The following is an 18,908-nucleotide window of genomic DNA, read 5'->3' on the forward strand; positions in this document are numbered from 1 at the left end:
TACCCCACCCCTATCAGCCCCCTCCCCTCAGCCCTTTCCCAAAAAAAAATGTTTTTAAAAAAATCAATTTTTTTCCTTATGCCACCAATTCCTACCTCAACCACCTATACCTTAAAAAAATATTAATGTCATTTTTCTTTCTTTTAAACCATAGTTTTTGTTACCGTTTAGAAGGTCTTTAAAGTTAATACAGTGTCTTTTTAAATTTAATTATTTGATAATCTAATATGCTTGAGCTTGAAATGTCCAAAAGACACCTCAAAGAATTGAAGATAGTCTTACGAAGTCAATTTTAAAATATGATGAATTAGTTAATCACCCAAATGTACATCTTAAAAAGTTTCACGACTTGTGTATCGTGAGAGCTAACTGAAGTTTACCAAGCTGACAGAGGCTGACTGGGTTTTTGTATACCGTCACCATTGCTGTATTATCAGGTGATAACACAACATGGGCAAGGCTAAAAGATTCACCTTTCTCAACTGCAAACTGCCATTCTCTCGAGGTAATATGAAACCAATCCTTTCCTGTTGCTCTAGTGGCCTTTACTTCTATGTATTCATCATCTCCCACAACAAGGTCATAGGGAAGCCCTGTTTCATTAGTTTCATTGACCCATTTCACAAAAGGCTCACCATGGTTCCCCACAAAGTACTTGAAAGCAACAAATTCTCCGAGTCTGCCAGTTAACAATGCCTGTTGAGGGTCAGTTGTGCCTACATACAGATGATCTCTTTGTGCCACATCTGCTGAAGTATAATTCAAGTCATGTGGTATAGTCATGGAATGAGGAGGATCAAATGTCATTTTCACAGTAGCTGCAGCTGATGCTCGATCATTGTCCACATTCTCCACATTAGTGATCTCAGTTGGAGCCTGTGCAAATATTTTGATACCACTGGCAGCCAGTGACTTTGCTGCACTACCAGGAGCAGTTTTCCAGTCTGAAGGGGGCCAGTTTGAGCTGATTCCTGATCTCTTCTGGAAATTCATAGGGGTTTTCTCATCAACTGTTCTAGAAGAACTCATCAGCCCTATCTCACCATCTTTGGACAATGGAACATTTGCAAGTGACCAAACAGATTCACCAGCAGGAAGCTTAGCCATTTTTTGGCTATTCATAATGAAATCCTCAGTTTGCTCCTCAGTGGAACCTGATTCTGCCATAGTGGTGATCATGTGAAGAAAGTTTGCCAAGTGCAATTCGGGAGTTCCAAAAGAGAATAAACGAGAAAGTTCCATGAATATAGAGTGAGAATCTGATTCTCGAGTCGCATACAAGATTTTTCCCTGTCACAGGGTAAAAAGCAAATTATGTACACATTTTTCTGTTTCAATAAGGAACAAAATTTCACTATGTCGGTTAGAGTTACAAGTAGACTATACAAGAAAAAACCTACTACGGCATGTCCTGTAAGTTTTCGAAATATCAAAAAGGAAGAACAACAAGAAAAAGACAGCGGATACGTAAGTCAAGAATTAAAAGTCTCCGCAATATAGCCATAAGTTTTAGGGCCTTGTACTACACAGAAAACGGTCTTACATTTGACCCGTAGATGAGGTAAGCCTTTTTTATAAACAGTTCAAAGTAAATTTAAATAGAATAAAAGGTTTTCCAGAAGCACCTAAAGCATGTAACATTATACAGATACAAGAACCAATAGATACTGTTGTGATTAGAATACCTCTAGCAGAGAACTGCATTCAAACCGCTTTTTGGACGCAATATGGGAACTTTTAATAACATTCTTGTAGAACAGCTTTTCTACAACAACAATCTGCAGATATTTCAGGTTCTCAAATCCAGACTGGCTAAGTAGCAAATACTTGTCTGGATGACTGCTATATATATAGCGTTGAGCAAACGGAAGAGTCCAATTAACCACGGAAGCTACAAAACTAGAGTCAGTTGGACCATAATATATAGCTTCACGTGTTACAACCTGTGAAAAAGCAAATTATTAGATATCTAAAGTTATGGGCCATAATCTATGGTCGAACTGGACAAAAGATAAAACCTGCTGAAAAAAAAACAGATTTTAAAGGAGCTTGAAGAAATGGAGCAGATTCATTAATCAGACTATAAAAATTTCTGACAAGGGAGTTAGAAGTGATAGTTAAAGCTGAGGAAATACCGTGGAGGAAAAATCAAGGCTTTGTCGATTTAGCAAGTGGACAAAAATACATGACTTCTCCATAAATGCAAATGCAAACAAAAGATAAAATTTTATTGACAAATGAAGTGAATGGCTGAGTCTCTGCAAACAAGGAGATAAAAGAGCATATCCTGGACTTCTACCAGAAATTAGCTTACCTCTGATAGAGAAGGAATATTCAATTTGCGCAAGAATATTGAAACTTTTGTTTTGAGAATCTCCTTTTCCTCGTCATTGAGTTTCCCAAAGTAGAGAAACTTAATATCATCAAAATACTTAAATTCCTTCCTCAACTTATCATCATCACACCAACAGATGAGCCCAAAGGATGGGTTCAGAGATACCCATTTATCTTCTGCAGTTGGAAGAACTAGATATTCCTTTGTCAAAAGACCTTGCTTCAAGAAATCAATATCTTCAGATCTCAAAGATCCTGAATTTAGCTCGTCAACCCACTTAAGAAATATTTGGAAGACCTGAAAACATGTATCAAATCCATTCTAAAGCTAAGATATTAATCAGAACATGGTTTCATTAGCATCAGAATCCTTCATCAACTATTACAGTGAAAGTTTTAGCAGAAAGATAGCTTACATTCTTAGCTGCTTGTGAAGGTAAAGCAGTAGACGACAACTGCAGCAATATTTGAAGGTATCCATGGAAATGAGGAAACTCATCCACTCCACATTCTTTCACAAAAAAATCATGAAGGGATGGATAAACACTACATAGCATTTTAGTGAAAGGGTGCTGAACTGAATGTGGATCATATTCTGGGCAGACAATCTTCACTTGGTCTGTGGAACCAGTTAAATCACGCCAGAAGACTTCTTTCGATGACAAAAGAACACCAGGTGCTACTTCTTCATGTGAAGCAACCAACTTACAAGGGACAAACACAAAAGGTTCATTACGTAATTCTTCAATAACCTTCTTCTCTGAAGTGTTCATCCTACTCCAGATGAAAGTGTAGAATTTTGACATTTGTGATAAACTGAAAAAGTAGGCAATGGATGAGTATGAAGCATTAGAATAATGATAAGACATTGGAGCTCATAATGAAGGAAATGCTGACACTTCAAAAAGTTTCTACTTCTTAGGATGTTAAAGATGCCACAAGGGGACATGTAAATGGCTAGGCAGTACCTGACAATTATTGAGTTGGATCATTTCGTCAAGTTTATTTGAAAACAGTTCTTAATCTATTTCTAAATTATAACCAGTCATGATGGGGAAAAGGCATAAACATGGCTCTAGCAAAGCAACTATCTTAACAACTTTTACTAGTCATTAATGTCCAAAACAAAAATATTATACAACAAAAACATCAAAAAACTAGTTATCGCTCTTTCAACAGTCTTTGTGCTAAGGGCTTTCTATTATATATGAAGTTGTTACCTTCTCAAAAATAAATAAATTATGTGAGTAATTGATGCACCGTGGTTAACTCGAGCATTAATTAATTCTTAATTTTAACCACAGAAAGGAACTGCCGAAACCATAAACATCTTTTTCCTCAGATAAATGAAAAAATTAACCAATTTATAAATGAAGAAATTAACCATCTAGCTATTTTCACACATGTCTGCAGAAGGAAGATCAATTACCTAGCGCTCACAGGTAGTTTAGCTCTCCAAACTTTAAGAATCGCTAAAGTATCATCAACTGTAACTTGGGTTTTCAAACCAAGAGCTGTTAACAACTTTTTGCTTCTCACCTGTTTCACAACAGAAGCATTAGCTCTTTAAGGGAAGTCATAAAGAAACTTCAATAAAGTTCACAATAAAAAAGAGCTAACCAAAAATAAGTTCTGGTACTTCCCTATAGAGGGAAGAAGCTAAAATAATATATTTTTTTTTTTGATGACATAAGAAGCTAAAATAATATCATGAAGCTACTACACAAATTCATGTACATAAAAAAGAAGAAGCTACAAATGCTAATTGATAGAAGAATATCAAAGCCAACAAAGAAGAAACGGTCTTTTCAAGAAAGCACATGCTGGCTCGAACAAGTACAAGAACAAGACTGATCTTAAACAAAAAAGCTATAAGCAGAGTAATTCTAGCATGTCCTGAAAGTCAAACCAACCCACACTGGGTTCTCAGATATACAGTTCTCAGGAAAATTAAAACCATAACGAAGGTTGAAATAGTGAGAACTCTCCAGTCAAACTATGAAATAGTGAAGTGAAAACTCCCCAGTCAACCTAACTTAAAATAAGTACATAGGAAAACCAGATTGGATTTGAGCTGACCTTAGTCACTTCCCAACCACAGTAGAACTACTTCACAGTTAAAGGGGTGTTAGTTTGCTTTACCAAAATGAAGTGTGAAAAAAGCAACCACGTCATTATTTTACTACAATATAAAATGTGATCCATAGATTCTTGTAGAAAAAATCGTTGACAAGCCATATTAACAGGTGTAAACTCTTCACAGAAATGTTAACTTTATTAAGATTAAATATACCTTTGGAATGACATAAGGAGCGTTGTCACCAAAAATTAAGCACACATCGTCACAATCATGGAATAACTCCCTTGGACAATGGAGCTCATTATCCATACTTGATGCTAGCCATTGAACATCACGGAGGGTTCTGGTGAATGAAGAGTCAAATAATTGTCGTTCTCCAGTGGAACTGAAATAAAAGCCAGTAACCTTTTCAGCGAAATTATCATCCCACAAACTATCAAGTACCTCCAAGAGGTACTTGCATTTTTCCTTGTCACCTGTTGAAGATAATCGTGACAACAAATCAGCAAACTCATCAGACACCCAATCTCTCGCAACTGATCCTTTGGAATTCAAAGCTTCATCAGATGTTGCTATGGGAACAGAGCATACATCAGAAATACTTTTCTCAACCTGAAGAACTCGTACAAAATCAGTTATTCCAATTTCCTGGAAAAACTTTCTCCACTTTAACACACCCCCAGATAACAATTTGTTGATTGGATGCTTTAAGAAGATATCCTCAATCTCATGCCATTCAAAATCTAATCCCTGGATTAATCTACTCATATCAACGGGATTTTCAAATTGTTTGCTAAAATGGATAGGAAACTCTATTGGACGTTTACAACCAAAATTTGTCAACATATAAGCATTATCACGAACTTCTCTGATAATTTGGTCCTTTTCTGATTGACAGTCAGGGCAACTCAATTGCAAGTGGAACATCAAGAAGGCATAATACTCTGTCAATAGTTCTCTAGTTCCTTGTCCAACTTGATCTCTGCAGATAAATGGTAGAATATGCATCTTTACTATTTGATGTGCCGATAACCGTTTTACACCAACTCTGTACAGAATCCTAGTAACATTATCTACAATTGATGAATCAGAGCATGATGTACCAAGAGCAGCAGCAGCAGAAAGAAGTGTGGGACTCACGGTTCTGATCATTAAGTATAATCTTGGGAAAGTTTCTGATGCATACTCATTAGTTGTAGCACCCATTTGATCAGCATACAACCAAATTGCACCTTCATCCAATGATCCATATTTTCCATCTGAAAGGGGAATAAACGGAATCTTTTTGAGGTCCTTCATAAGATCCGTTTCTGTCTCAAAACCTGCTGAGTTTTTCCCATGTGACGATACTTTATATACAGAGTTTAGCCACGCACATAACCATCCCAAACTCATGGACGTCAGACCATCTACTGAAGAGCATAAAGAAGTAATAACCTGCAGTAGAACTTTGAGTCCATACTCCTCAATTCCAAGAGCCCTGGCTAATAAATCTGGTAGAACTATATCTTTATGCAAGAAACCAACACCCAGATGCTTGCGAAGCAAGCTATCAGGCAAAAGGTTACGGGCCTCCTGGGTCCAATTTCTCAAAACTTTGCATGGAGGAACCCACTCAGTTTCCGTACTTTCTACTATCAAGCAGTTTGACATGCGTAATCTAGAAAGAATCATCCTAGGCAGACTAGAAAAGAAACCATGAACCTCCCCTACAAGGGGAACAAAGCTCATATAAGCTGTAACACCCTTCGCTGGATTATCCTTAAAACATAGCAGATCGCAAAATGATCGTTCTGCACTAACAAACAAGCCAGGGAACTCTGACAACAACCACTGGTTCCAAGGACTATCACCATCAACTTCTTCTCTAGATGAAGGCAGCACGAAATCACCCTGAAGTATAAACTTGAGTCCGTACTTTCTCAGAGGAAGGAAAGCAAAAACAGGCTGTTGGTTCAGATGTGCGTTGTAGCTTCCATCAAGTGTTTCCTGCAACGTAAACGCCATGGAAATTTCTGTTTTTGAGATATCAGGACGAATAATGTGAGCTTGCAATTCCTTGGATGCCACAAACCAGGTCAATTTCTCCTCTCCAAGGGAAACCTTAACGATACCATTTCCCACGACTTCTTTCCTCATAACAATAGTAGAATCGCTTAGCATATTTCTAAATTTTATACACTGAAGATGGTGAAGAAAAAGTAGCAAGGATGGATGAAGATCAGAAAACATAGCCACAATGTCCTCTACGGCAGACGTTTCCAAGAGACGTGATCTAAAGGGAAGGACTATGCAGGTATTACAATGATTGCAATCAGAATCTAAAGAGGCCAATCTGGTATAGGAGTCAATGTCACAAGGAGGTACAACAGTTGGCAAAACAAAACCTATCTGGCCATTGCTTATATCAAACTTAATATGGAAGCCATTGGAATGAATTTCTGGAGCATCAGTGACCTGTAAAAAAGAGTTTAGCTAGAGAAGGATACTGAATATTATTAAGGGCGAAGCACGGAGAAGGTTCAGTTCAGACACTGCACAAAAAAACTGATAGAGAGAATAGAGTTTAAAACTATTTTTTTTTAAAAATAATTTAAAACTATTCTACGCATTGAAATCAATCAAGAGCTGATGAAATACTACAGAATGGTGGTGGGCGCAAGGTCATATTCAGAAAATTCTGTAACTGAATAGCCTCTTAATAATATCAAGACTTCTCAAAATCTGAATGATTCAAATCTATGTAGACACAAGTGGTTACAGCTTAAAAAAACAAATGCACTTAGGGGTCGTTTGGTTGCTGGTTAGGAAGAGAGTTATTCATGTATTAAAACTAGCATAGCTAGCAAAATGTTTAACTACCATAGCTAATACCATGTTTGGTAGTAGTTTTTTAGTTGCTTTATATAAAATTCAACACACCAAGTACGGTGTTTGATTATCATTTTACAATCCTACATCAAAAAAAGTCATGAGTCAATTTATGTATAATTTTATGGGGGTAGAAGATGGAATAACGAATACATGAATAACTAAACTCTGCATTACTAATAACTGCATAACTCTAATCAACAACTTAACGACCCCTTAATAGTTTGAGGTCCGACCCATAAAGATCAAGATTTTCATTAACTGCAAACAAAATGGGGTTTTAGACACCATTGCTTATACATATACATACACACACACATATGTTTGTGCATATTACCCGAAACACTGATTTGAAACCGATGCCTTTCTTCCCAATATATCCAGTATTACGGCCTTTCTTAGTAGAATTCCCAACATCACAGAGTGCTCTGATGTTATCAGCAGAAAAGCCACGTTCATTGTTCAGAACTACAATGCCTTTGTTCTGAAGAATGAAAGTCAAAGTGGGTTCGACATTCTCAAGGTAGATATTATCATCGGCATTCTGAACCTGAATCAATGTGCCATTGTTAAGAGAGCAATTAGTTGTATCCTTTTTGACAGAAAAAAATGAACAAATCATTCCATCTTTATATATCAAAAGATATTACAGTGATAACAGAACACATAACAGTAAGTTCATACTCACAATTGTACCTACCCAAAAGCGGCACAAGCTAAAGGCATAGAATTGAACCTAGATTTTCTTAGTTGATATCAGTAAGCAATATATACAAGCAGGCAGTACGCAATTCCTCCATTTACTAGAAGCCCTGTTATCAGCTTCAATACATCGTAGATTACATGCTAGACAAATAGAATATCCTTGATTTCCTGATTACCTACAATATCACTTTGGGAGTTGGATGGGATCTTTTATGTTCTTACCACCTATGGGGACTATGTCTTATTATTTAATAGGTATGTTTAACTCTCCTCTACTGGGATCACTTTGGGAGTTGGATGGGATCTTTTATGTTCTTACCACCTATGGGGACTATGTCTTATTATTTAATAGGTATGTTTAACTCTCCTCTACTGGGATCACTTTGGGAGTTGGATGGGATCTTTTATGTTCTTACCACCTATGGGGACTATGTCTTATTATTTAATAGGTAATGTTTAACTCTCCTCTACTGGGATATGGCCATGATAGGAGCCGTATCAGAATTTCCCTATATACTCCACCCTCTGCCACCTTTCTCCGTGCAAACTTTCGCCAATCCTCTTCCAGTGCCACTCTACGAGATTTTGAGGAACTTCTAAACACTAAACAGATATTACTAAAAGTGAGTATGCATACCAGCTCTAGGATAAAATGTGAATCCTGAGAATACAACTCCTGCGAAAGACAATGCAGTGCTCTTCCCAAGCGAGCATGTTGCTTATTCAACATTGCACTATCAACTTGCGAAAGATCAGGCTGCAGACCGAACTCTTCTCGCTGAATAGATTCAATAACTCTGGCAGCGGAACTCTCAAGCTCACATGAGTGCTGTTTAGCACTGTCAGCCAAATTATCAAAAGGATAATAAGATATAACACCTGCAGAGAAACTGGCATCTCGATTTTCGTTTTGCCGAGTTGGATCTTGGGAGAGGCTAATCTCATTTGCAGACAAGGGACATTTGCTCGATACTTTTTCCGTTAAGGTTGAGTCTTTGCTGAAATCAAGGTCTGTGACTTTCAAGCATGATGATCCAGAAGACATAAACAAGTTCGTGTCAGAACAGGCACTCAATTTGTGTTTATCTTCAACCCATTCCACTATGCCCAGAGACATTCCAACTCGATGAAGCATAAGACGCTGGTCTATCCGTTCACATTCATCTAAGATAGCTGAAGGAGCATCTTTGACAAACGGCTTCACCCCTGTAAGCAAGATGTCTGCAGCAAAATGGCAAAATTCAACAGGCAGATAGCCCAGACAGTCTAGAATAAACCTCGATGCCAAAGGCACGATTCTAGCAACCCTATCCCTCCTCAGCAACTTCTTGTTCATAGTTGATGTAGTTTCATCATGTATGAGCTGTCTGCACAGAAATGTGGCATGATTGAGGGAGCCTTGGATGTCATGTGATTTCATTTTCTCATAATTTTTAAATAAAACTTCAAATGCATGACGCGCATGGCATTTTAAGAGCGAATTAGGAACACTTTTTTCACCACCATATAAAACCAGCAATGATAACAGTCTGACAGCCGTATCAAAAGGATTGCCTTGCAGAAGTACATTTACAAAAGAATCAATAGTGGCTGAATGATCAACACGCAAAACCTTCCCACATGAAGTTACCAAACACAACAGCTCTTCACTATTTACCTCATTCAACAGCCAGCCCACAAGAGAACCAAGAGAAGGAGCAAAGACCATGCCCCAATGAGACCACAAGTTCAGATCTATCAACATTGGAGCCTTGACCAAGGCCTTCATGGCGTCTTTGGACATTGCTATACAATCAGCATGTCTTACATCATTCTCCAAGTCAGCTTTCTCTAACATATTTTCATTATTTTTACCCACAGATTCCTTGAGCAATGTTTCAGAGAAAACAACAGATTTTGAAGTCATATTTCCTTTCTTTGCCTTCACAGAACCCTCTATATCTATCATTAAATCATTTCCAGCTACTTTTAAACAAACTAAAGGGAATTGCCTCATTAGTAACTCAGAAATCTTTCGCTTGTTTACTTCTTCGTTTTCCCATAAACATTGTGAAGCCTGTGATAACAATAGATCAAACTGGCAATTAAGCATTGAAGGTTCCGGAGGAGGCTTCTCATGCATGTCATTTGTGAAGATCCTTTGTAAAGCATGACTGAACAGATGCATATTTTTCTCTAGGAAGAGCCAGATGTTCCCATAACCAAGTAACTCAAAATGCTTCACAGAAAACTGCTCTGTCAACCAAGATTCAAGTTTGCAAACCTTGTTCAACAGGAAGATGAACTTCTCATGGTACGAACTTGCAGTAGACAAGGCAGCATCATCACCCACCAAATAAGTGGAAAGTTTACTCTGTATGTCCTCAATGGTGATACCTATGTAAATATAAACAATGGAAAAGTAAGCATTGATTTGGAGATGATGTAAAAAGGAAACCCCAAAAGCATATTTGTGTTAAGTCAGAGCTAAAAAACATAATCATGTAATTAGCAGTATGAAGAGTTGGAAAACATATTTTTGAGAGAGCAGAGGAAAAACAAGTTTTGTTACACCAAGTCCGTCATTAATCCTCACATTAGTTATATCTATAACAAGCTCGTTACATATGTCTTATATGCACCAGAGGGGAAGAGTAAGAATAGGAGGGTTCAGTGTAATAATGTAGTCAACATAATTCAATAGTACTTTTCTCCTTCATTTCTCACAACACCTATGTACCAGTGCATCTGTAAGTTGACGCTGGACACGATTAAACCATCTCAAGCAATCTTATCACAATTCATCCTTAATGCATGCTACTTGCAACTTCTAGCAAATGTGGTCATTTTTTATCTTAAATAACTACACATACATCTTAGCATCCGCATCTCTGCAACACTCATCTTGTGAATATGTTGTGACTTAAAGGCCAAACGCTCACAACCATATTCCATTGTTGGTCTTATAAGTTATAACTATTTCGTAGAGCTTATCTTTCACTATGGTAGGCATCTGTCTATCACATAACACCCTGGTGGCACTACTCCATTTCAACCATCTGGTTTTAATTCTATAAGTAACAACTTCATTTATCATTCTATTTTCTTGAAACAACAAGCCTAGATATCTAAATTGTTTGCAATTTGACACTGCAATCCCATCTAGTTTCACCTCAACTTTGCTCTTCTCATGCTGACTGAACTTGCGGTGCATGTGTTCAATCTTACTTCTACTTATCCCAATACCCTTACTCTCTAAAGTGTTTCTACATAGTTCAAATTTTTGGTTTTCACCATCTTTGGTTTCGTCAATTTAACACATTATCATTGGCAAAGGCAGAATCTCAATGGTGTACAACTCACCACTTTCGCACACCAGAAGGATCTCAGACGGATTGGTAGCATCCCTTTCAGCTGGCTCAACTTCAATGCTTATGGAATCAGCACGATTTTCACTACCTCCTTTGGTCACTCCACATTGGTGAAATGTATGAAGCTTATCATACAAACTATCCCACATTCCACGTTCAATAGATGTAACCTGCAAAGTTATATTACAATCAAATAAGCAAAAGATATGTAAGAAATATTGGATCAGAAACTAGTTGATAGAATAACAGAAAGTGACGACTATTTATTTATTACAAGTATACAACACACCCAAAAGTTATGCATAGAGATTTTTCCTACACCATCGGTTCAAAATCAAGTAAAATCACAATTATTAGAAACAAAAACAAGGAAAAACTAAAGGGCAAAATATAAATTACTGAAACAGCAACACAACTAAAATACAAGCATCAAAGGCAGGAAGTGGGAGTGGGTTTATACATTTTCTGACTTGCAATAGTTGCAGACTACAAGCATACAATGATTTTAAAAGAGAATGAATTCTGCTTGACACAAGAAATTCGCAAAAATGGAATGTAGCTAAGCAACAGATGCTAAATGTGTGAAGATGTGAAGGAATATCTCAACCATTTAATTTCTATTGCTCCATAATCACCAGATTATGGCATTTTGTTTTGAACACTATGCGGGTGAAATGGGAGATGCCAAAAATGATAACTGCTATCTTGTTAAGGAAGAAGAGTAGACAGGAAGATGAAAGAAGACGTGGAATACCATACAGCATGTATATGGAGGATATAGAATGAAAGAAAGAAGATGCATCGGGGCAACGGGTAAGGGCTAACAAGATTTAAATTAAAGCTGCCTGCAAAGTTATTCTTTTGTTTTGGTGCAAGATGGAGCTTGTAAATGATGTACCATAGATTCTGATGGTTCCCTACACTTTAGAGGAGGACTCACATTTCATTTTTGAATGTAACCAACACAGCACCATCTTAGTCCTGTTTTCATCAACAACATTGAACTGACCGTTTCAAAAGAAAAATATCGCAGTTTTGCTCTTGTTCTTCTGTCTCACTCTCCTGCTTCTTTCTATTCTCCTCCTTTTTCTCCCTTCTGTCTTCTCGTGCAACATCACATTGAAGGCAGATGGGTCAGGCAACTCCTAAAGAATTAAACTAGATTGACAGCAAAGATTGGAAAACGGAACTCCACATCTTCCAATGTCATTTCAGTGCTCAAACATGGCCACATTAAATAAAAGAAAGTACATGTAAATCAAAATGAAGCAGAAGTCCCTCAGATGTCTTATGGCTAATAAATTACATATCAAACTGATCGGCAGACTTACAGCAACATGAAGCAACCCACAAAATGGATATGATGTAAACATCCTTGTAACTTGAACACGCTTCCTTGCCTTATAGAACTGAAGCATCCTCTGGAAGACCTAAAATAGAAAGAAAAAATTGACTGACGATCAACATGTGTTTAAAATGGTAGACTGCCAATATCAAAAGTAAAGCCAAATATGCAAATACCACAAATAGGTGCTCAAAAGAAACAAAATGTTTTTTAAAAAATCATCAGAATATTGCAAGAGGCAGGCGAAGGAATAAAGTTTTGAAAAGAAAAGACAACTTTTTGTTTTTGTTTTGAGAAAGGTAATGTTCTTGCATGCTATGACAGCTGTTTCTAAACACGCAGGGACGCCATAGGGTAGTGCCAAGCTATATCTGATTCGCTCAGGTGCTAGCACAAGAAAGGAACAACCAAGGGGCAGGAAAATGGTAAAAAACTATCTTTGCTTGCATTTGGTGGACAATTGCAAAGAGAAAGTAATTCCAGGTATTTGAAGATAAAGCCAACTCTATTCAGAATATCAAGTTTTAACTGTACACTTCTGAATTCTGATTAGTTGTTGGAGTATAGAAGAATTTATAAATGATGCAGAATCAGTATTCGAGCTCATAGATTCTCTACAAGTTCAGAAAGGAATCAAAATTTTGCTTTTTGCTCTGCACATAGCCCTTCAGCAGTAAGAAAGTGAGGTATCAATAAGACATTAATCTTTCTCAAGAAAGAGATGAAGATTTATAGTGCTCAAATGAAAGAAGATACAAATGCATCTATTAGTTTAACTTCTCAAAGAACTTGAACCTTTTTTAGGTATAAAAAGGATACTGTAAATCCTCTTTGGTAGTAAATCCTGTGTAAGTCTTCATTTTGAATTAGTTCTCTTCTTAGGGGAGTGGCAAATTTAACAAAAATCCAATATACAAGCCAGTTAATTTGAGACAGTGTCATTTCCTAGAGATAAATGTACGAGTTCATTATCTGTTGTAGGAAAATTAGAAGCGAAGTCATAAATGATACCTCATCCACTCTGTTGATCCGACATGCCTCCTTCCAAGTGTTAACGAACATCTTAATTGAATCATCATCAAGTGAGAAATCATTTGAAACATCTGAGCCTTGATTCCACATCTTATCAACTTTCTTTTCCTTTTTTTTCCTGCTAGTAAAAAGCTTTGACTGAACCATATATCTTTTGGGTATTTTTTCAGGTAAAGCCAGGGAACTCTGAACCCCATCATATTTTTTTTTTCTGTTGAATTCCCCAATATCTTCACTGTTTTTATCACTACCACTTGCGGTGTGTGGACTAATCTCAACTTCAGTTTTCAAACCCAGCCGCATCATTTCTTCAGATGCTGATGGGTAAGGATATGCGGTTGGTCTATCTGAGCTTTTGATATTTCCAACTGGGAATTTGCTCTGGCTATGTGAAGCACTTTCATCCTGATCATCATCACTGTTCTCATATTCTGAACCTGATATAAACCTAATGTGTTTACCACAAAGCTCCTCCTCAGCTGAGGAAAATGTTTTGATACATTTACACATGGTACTAATATGCTCATCGAACTGCTGCTCCTTTACAGGTAGTAGAGCGTGATTCCTGATTTTTTTGCTCGATTCTTTTTTCACTGTACGAAGATATTTGTTCACAGGACTAGTTTCAAACTGTCTTGCTTTCTTGATAAATGCAATATGCATCCTGAAAGGGCAAGGAAGAAGTATACATGAGTAAATACCAATGATCAAATTCTGTTGAATATAGAACACAAATGCCACTTTCATATCAACTACTACATGTCCAGAAACTAGTCAGCAGCAGATGTAGAAGAAGCATAAAAAGCACATTTTAACTTGAGCTAGCATATATTAAACCCCGCAGACAAGAAAATGCTAAAGTCATTCTTCATTTACAAAGATTAACTATATTTTATCATTCCTCAAAACATTCAATACCAAGACTCAATGAAGTGATAATAATAGGTGACAAAGATAAGTGTCTACTTCTTCAAAAGATGGGAATAAGGGTCTCAAGTGAGGAAGCTGCTTGATATTCTAGTCATTTCACTTCTAAATTAATCACTGGAAAAAAAGGACAACCAACTGCTCATAGGTGAGAATTGCCCAAGACTATATAAGTAGACAATTATCCACTTATTAAGTTGATAGACTCACCATTTCCCTCTTACTGTTTCTTTTCAGTATTCACAGCATAGAAGACCTACATTTGAAGTTTTGGGCTAACCTTCACAGGTGAGCCCCACATCATTCTAGTGGTGGTCAACAGTTTCAGCTTCAACCTTCTTTTATTTGAAAAAAAATAAGCTTCTACCTATATTTTTTTTTTTTTGAGCAAGATAAAGTTGTATTCCTCAGCAATGTGGGTATGCTGTCAACCATCAAAAAAATTACAGTGCAAGTAATCATAATTACAGAGAGTCTAAGAAGTCTACTAGCTGTTCTACCTCATCTATACCCTCTTCTTTACACCAAAGATATAAAGTATTAATGCAATTTTCTTTTACTTTCTGCATTGGATTAATAATATTTCAAAACATCTATTATTTCTTTCCTTCTAGATAGACCACCATATGCAAGAAGGGACTATGCTCCACCATTTTTTCTGTTTTTTACTCCCACCTCTCCTCATCCAGCAGGTTAGAAGATCTGCTGTATGCTCAGGCATCACCCATGGTTTTTGGAGGATATTAAGAAACATATGCCACACCTGAGAAGTCACTCTACAATGAAGAAACAAATGACTATTTGTTTCCTCCTTTTCCTTGCAAAAGAAGCATCTTGAGACAATCTCAAAACCTCTCTTTTTCAGTTTCTCCTGAGTCAGACACGCTCTCTACATACCGTCCATGTGAAACACTTGATCTGGTAGGAATATTAGATTTCCATATTGTTTCCAAGGTCCAGGGATGTTCCCAGGTTGTGAGGATAAATTTCTTCTGTACAATCTTCCAACTGAAAATTTCCCATCCCTATCATGTTTCCATCTGATTGTATCAGGGCTGGTATTTAAACAAGAGAAATCATTCAATCTTTGCAGTAAGCTGGCAACTCTCTCAACCTCCCAGTCATTTAGAAGCCTCCTAAAGATGATATTCCATCCTTGGTTAGTCCAGGTCTCAGCAATAGATGCTTCAGGGTTGCCACAGAAAGAAAATAAATCTGGAAAATCCTCCATGAGTGAGTTCTGGCCGATCCATTTGTCTTTCCAGAATAGAATTCTAGTCCCTTCACCCACCTTGTTGCCTATGCTCCCAGACAATTTAGGCCACAAATTTATTGATAGTCCTCCAAACTGAGACCCCATATGTGCTAGTCACAGTATTGGTTGTCCATTGCTCAGTCTGTCCATATTTGCTAATGATAACATTCTTCCAAAGAGCATGATCCTCTTTACCAAACCTCCACAACCATTTTGATAATAGAGATATATTTTGCAGCCCTAAATTCTTGACACCCAACCCACCAGATTTCTTACTGAGTTGCACAGCTTGCCATTTGACCAGATGAATACCCTTTCCTTCCTTGTTACCCAACCAGAGGAAATTCCTCCTCAACTTATCCAATCTCTCCTCCACTTACGCAGGTAGGGGGAATAGAGACATAACATAAGTTGGTAGGGCATCCAGAACTGCATTGATCAATGTATTTCTTCCTCCCAGGGAAAGATATTGTGTCTTCCAAATGGCTAATTTTTTCTCTGTTTTCTCCACTATTCCATCCCATATCTCTAACTCTTTGTGGTTGTTACCTAGTGGCATCCCCAGGTATGTAGTAGGCAGATATTCTATTTTGCAGCTCAAAATATTTGCTAGGCACTGAATATTAGTTACATCCTTAACTTGAAACATACTGCTCTTCCTCCAGTTCACAGAAAGCCCTGAACTGCCTCAAGAACTATTAATATTATCCTGATAAAACATACCTGCTCTTCCTTGGCCTCACAAAAGATCAAAGTATCGTCTACATAGAGAAGATGGCAAATCTGCACATCTTCTCCAGCTTGGTTGCCCACCTTGAAGCCTTTAGCCAGTTCTTTTGAGTGGCTACCCTCACCATACTATTAAGTCCTTCCATAGCTAAAATGAAGAGGAAAGCGGAAAGAGGATCACCTTGTCTCAATCCTCTTTCTGAGGGACAAAAACCAACAGGTTCTCCATTCACCAAAATAGAGAACCTAACAGTTTTAATACAAAATTCTATCCACTTCAACCACCTTTCTCCGAATCCCATTTGTTTCAAAATATTGACAAGAAAATTCCAATTCACATGATCATAAGCCTTCTCAATATCAAGCTTACACATGATCCCTGGGGCTTCACCTTTGATCCTTGAGTCTACACATTCACTTGCTATTAGGGCTGCATCTAGAATTTGTCTACCCTGGATGAAGGCCATCTAGTGTCTGTTGACTAGCTTGCCAATTACCTTTTTCATTCTCTCTGCCAGTAGCTTGGCAAACACTTTATAAATTCCTCCAATGAGACTTATTGGTCTGAAGTCTTTCAGCTCGACTACCCCTGACTTCTTTGGAATAAGGGCCACATAGTTGGCATTGAGACTCCTCTCAAATTCATGTCTCCCATGAAATTGATTGATTGCCTCCATAACATCATTTTTCAAGACTTCCCAGAAATTTTGGAAAAAACTCATGGGGAAGCCATTAGGGCCTGGGGCCTTGTCACTAGCACATGATTTGATGCACTTCAGCACCTCAGCCTCCTCAAAATGGCTCTGCAACCAATCTCTTTCTTCTTCGCTAATAGTATTCAGACCTTGCAACTTGAAATCAGGCATCCACTGTTCAGTTTCCGTGTATAATTTCTTATAGAAACTGGTGATTTCTCTTTTAATCTCTTCTGGATCTGAAATTAAGTTCCCCTCCACCAATAAAGTATCAATAGAGTTGTACCTTTTGTGGGCTGTTGCAATCCTGTGAAATTTTTTTGTATTTTTATCACCTTGTTTGAGCCATTGTATCCTAGATCTTTGTCTCCAAGCTATTTCTTCTTCTTTAGCCACCTTCTCAAACACCATAGCTAGGTGAACCTTTGGAAGAAGTTCATCCTCTGAAAGCAATCTCAGTTCTTGGGTTTTTTCTAGGTCTGCTAACTGCTGAAGGATTTCCTCCTTCCTCTGTTTCCAATTGTTTCTATGTGTAACTCTCCATTCTTTCAACTTCTGTTTCAGCATCCTTAATTTAGAGACCAGGATGTAAGATCCTGTGCCGTTCACATTGAAGGCATCCACCATTCCTTGATCTTCTCAGCAAAACCATCTACTCTCATCCCACCATTGCTCGAATTTAAAGTATGACTTCTTAAAGTTTAGGTCCCCACAATCAAGCATAATGGGATTATGGTCAGACCCTAATCTAGGCAGCAAATTCTGTTTGATTTGAGTGAACATTTCATCCCATTGAGATGAATATAAAAATCTGTCGATTCTGGACACTGATGTGTGAGTGTCTCCTCTTCTCCAAGTGTAGGTACCCCCCAAAAGTGGAGGGTCAATGAATTCCATCTCATTTATCCACTCTGTGAATTCATTCATGGCCCCTGTTATTCTATTCCCTTCTGATCTTTCATTCGGGTATCTTGTGACGTTACAGTCACTACAAGACACCCATGGTCCATTACAAGCCTCCTTGATGTTGATCAACTCTTGCCATAGTTCACTCCTAGCAACAGTATCGCAAGAAGCATATACTGCACTAAGGAACCAGGTAAGCACTTGGTTGATGCCTTCAAACTTGACAGTCAGGCTTTGGTTTGCATCTGCTACCACCTCCCCTCTCCAGTATCTCTTGTCCCACATCACTACTATCCCCCCACTCCTTCCAATTGCATTCAAATGACATTCCCCCATCCACCTATTTTGCCATAATTGTCTATACACTTGTGTCTCATTCTCAGTTAGCTTAGTCTCTACTAACACACAAATATCTGCCCTCCATTGTTGTATTGCTCTTCGTGCTAACCCCATTTTTTCTTCACTGTTTACCCCCTCACGTTCCCGTTGAAAATTTTCAGATTCATTGGTTATTGACGGATGATATTCTCCCTCTGTTCCTTGGCTCTCCCTCTTCAAATTTAACATGAAACTCCAGATTCTTGATCTCTTTTGGTATGGGATCGCTTGCAGCTGGTAGACACAACAGATGTCTCTTTTTGTTTTAGTTCCCCCCCCCCCCCCCTTTCTTTTTTTTTCT

The 18,908-nt window shown here is 37.7% G+C and overlaps 1 protein-coding gene across 1 annotated transcript in view; it reads right to left on the minus strand.

Annotated features, from left to right (window-relative positions):
* Nucleotides 1-243: 243 nt before the first annotated feature.
* Nucleotides 244-18,908, minus strand: part of LOC102582691 (uncharacterized) — a 22,567-nt gene continuing 3,902 nt past the window's right edge. The window contains exons 3-13 of the mRNA XM_006360887.2: nucleotides 13,697-14,381; nucleotides 12,672-12,770; nucleotides 11,333-11,510; nucleotides 8,628-10,366; nucleotides 7,623-7,835; nucleotides 4,628-6,871; nucleotides 3,764-3,873; nucleotides 2,751-3,150; nucleotides 2,315-2,632; nucleotides 1,686-1,943; nucleotides 244-1,290 (exon numbers count right to left, since the gene is read on the minus strand). Of these exons, the coding sequence (XP_006360949.1) occupies nucleotides 343-1,290; nucleotides 1,686-1,943; nucleotides 2,315-2,632; nucleotides 2,751-3,150; nucleotides 3,764-3,873; nucleotides 4,628-6,871; nucleotides 7,623-7,835; nucleotides 8,628-10,366; nucleotides 11,333-11,510; nucleotides 12,672-12,770; nucleotides 13,697-14,381 (7,192 nt within the window). The 3' untranslated portion in view covers nucleotides 244-342. The remainder of the gene's footprint in view (nucleotides 1,291-1,685; nucleotides 1,944-2,314; nucleotides 2,633-2,750; nucleotides 3,151-3,763; nucleotides 3,874-4,627; nucleotides 6,872-7,622; nucleotides 7,836-8,627; nucleotides 10,367-11,332; nucleotides 11,511-12,671; nucleotides 12,771-13,696; nucleotides 14,382-18,908) is intronic.

The sequence above is a fragment of the Solanum tuberosum genome, unplaced genomic scaffold (genome assembly GCF_000226075.1).
Source record: "Solanum tuberosum cultivar DM 1-3 516 R44 unplaced genomic scaffold, SolTub_3.0 scf00339, whole genome shotgun sequence".
NCBI lineage: Eukaryota > Viridiplantae > Streptophyta > Magnoliopsida > Solanales > Solanaceae > Solanum > Solanum tuberosum.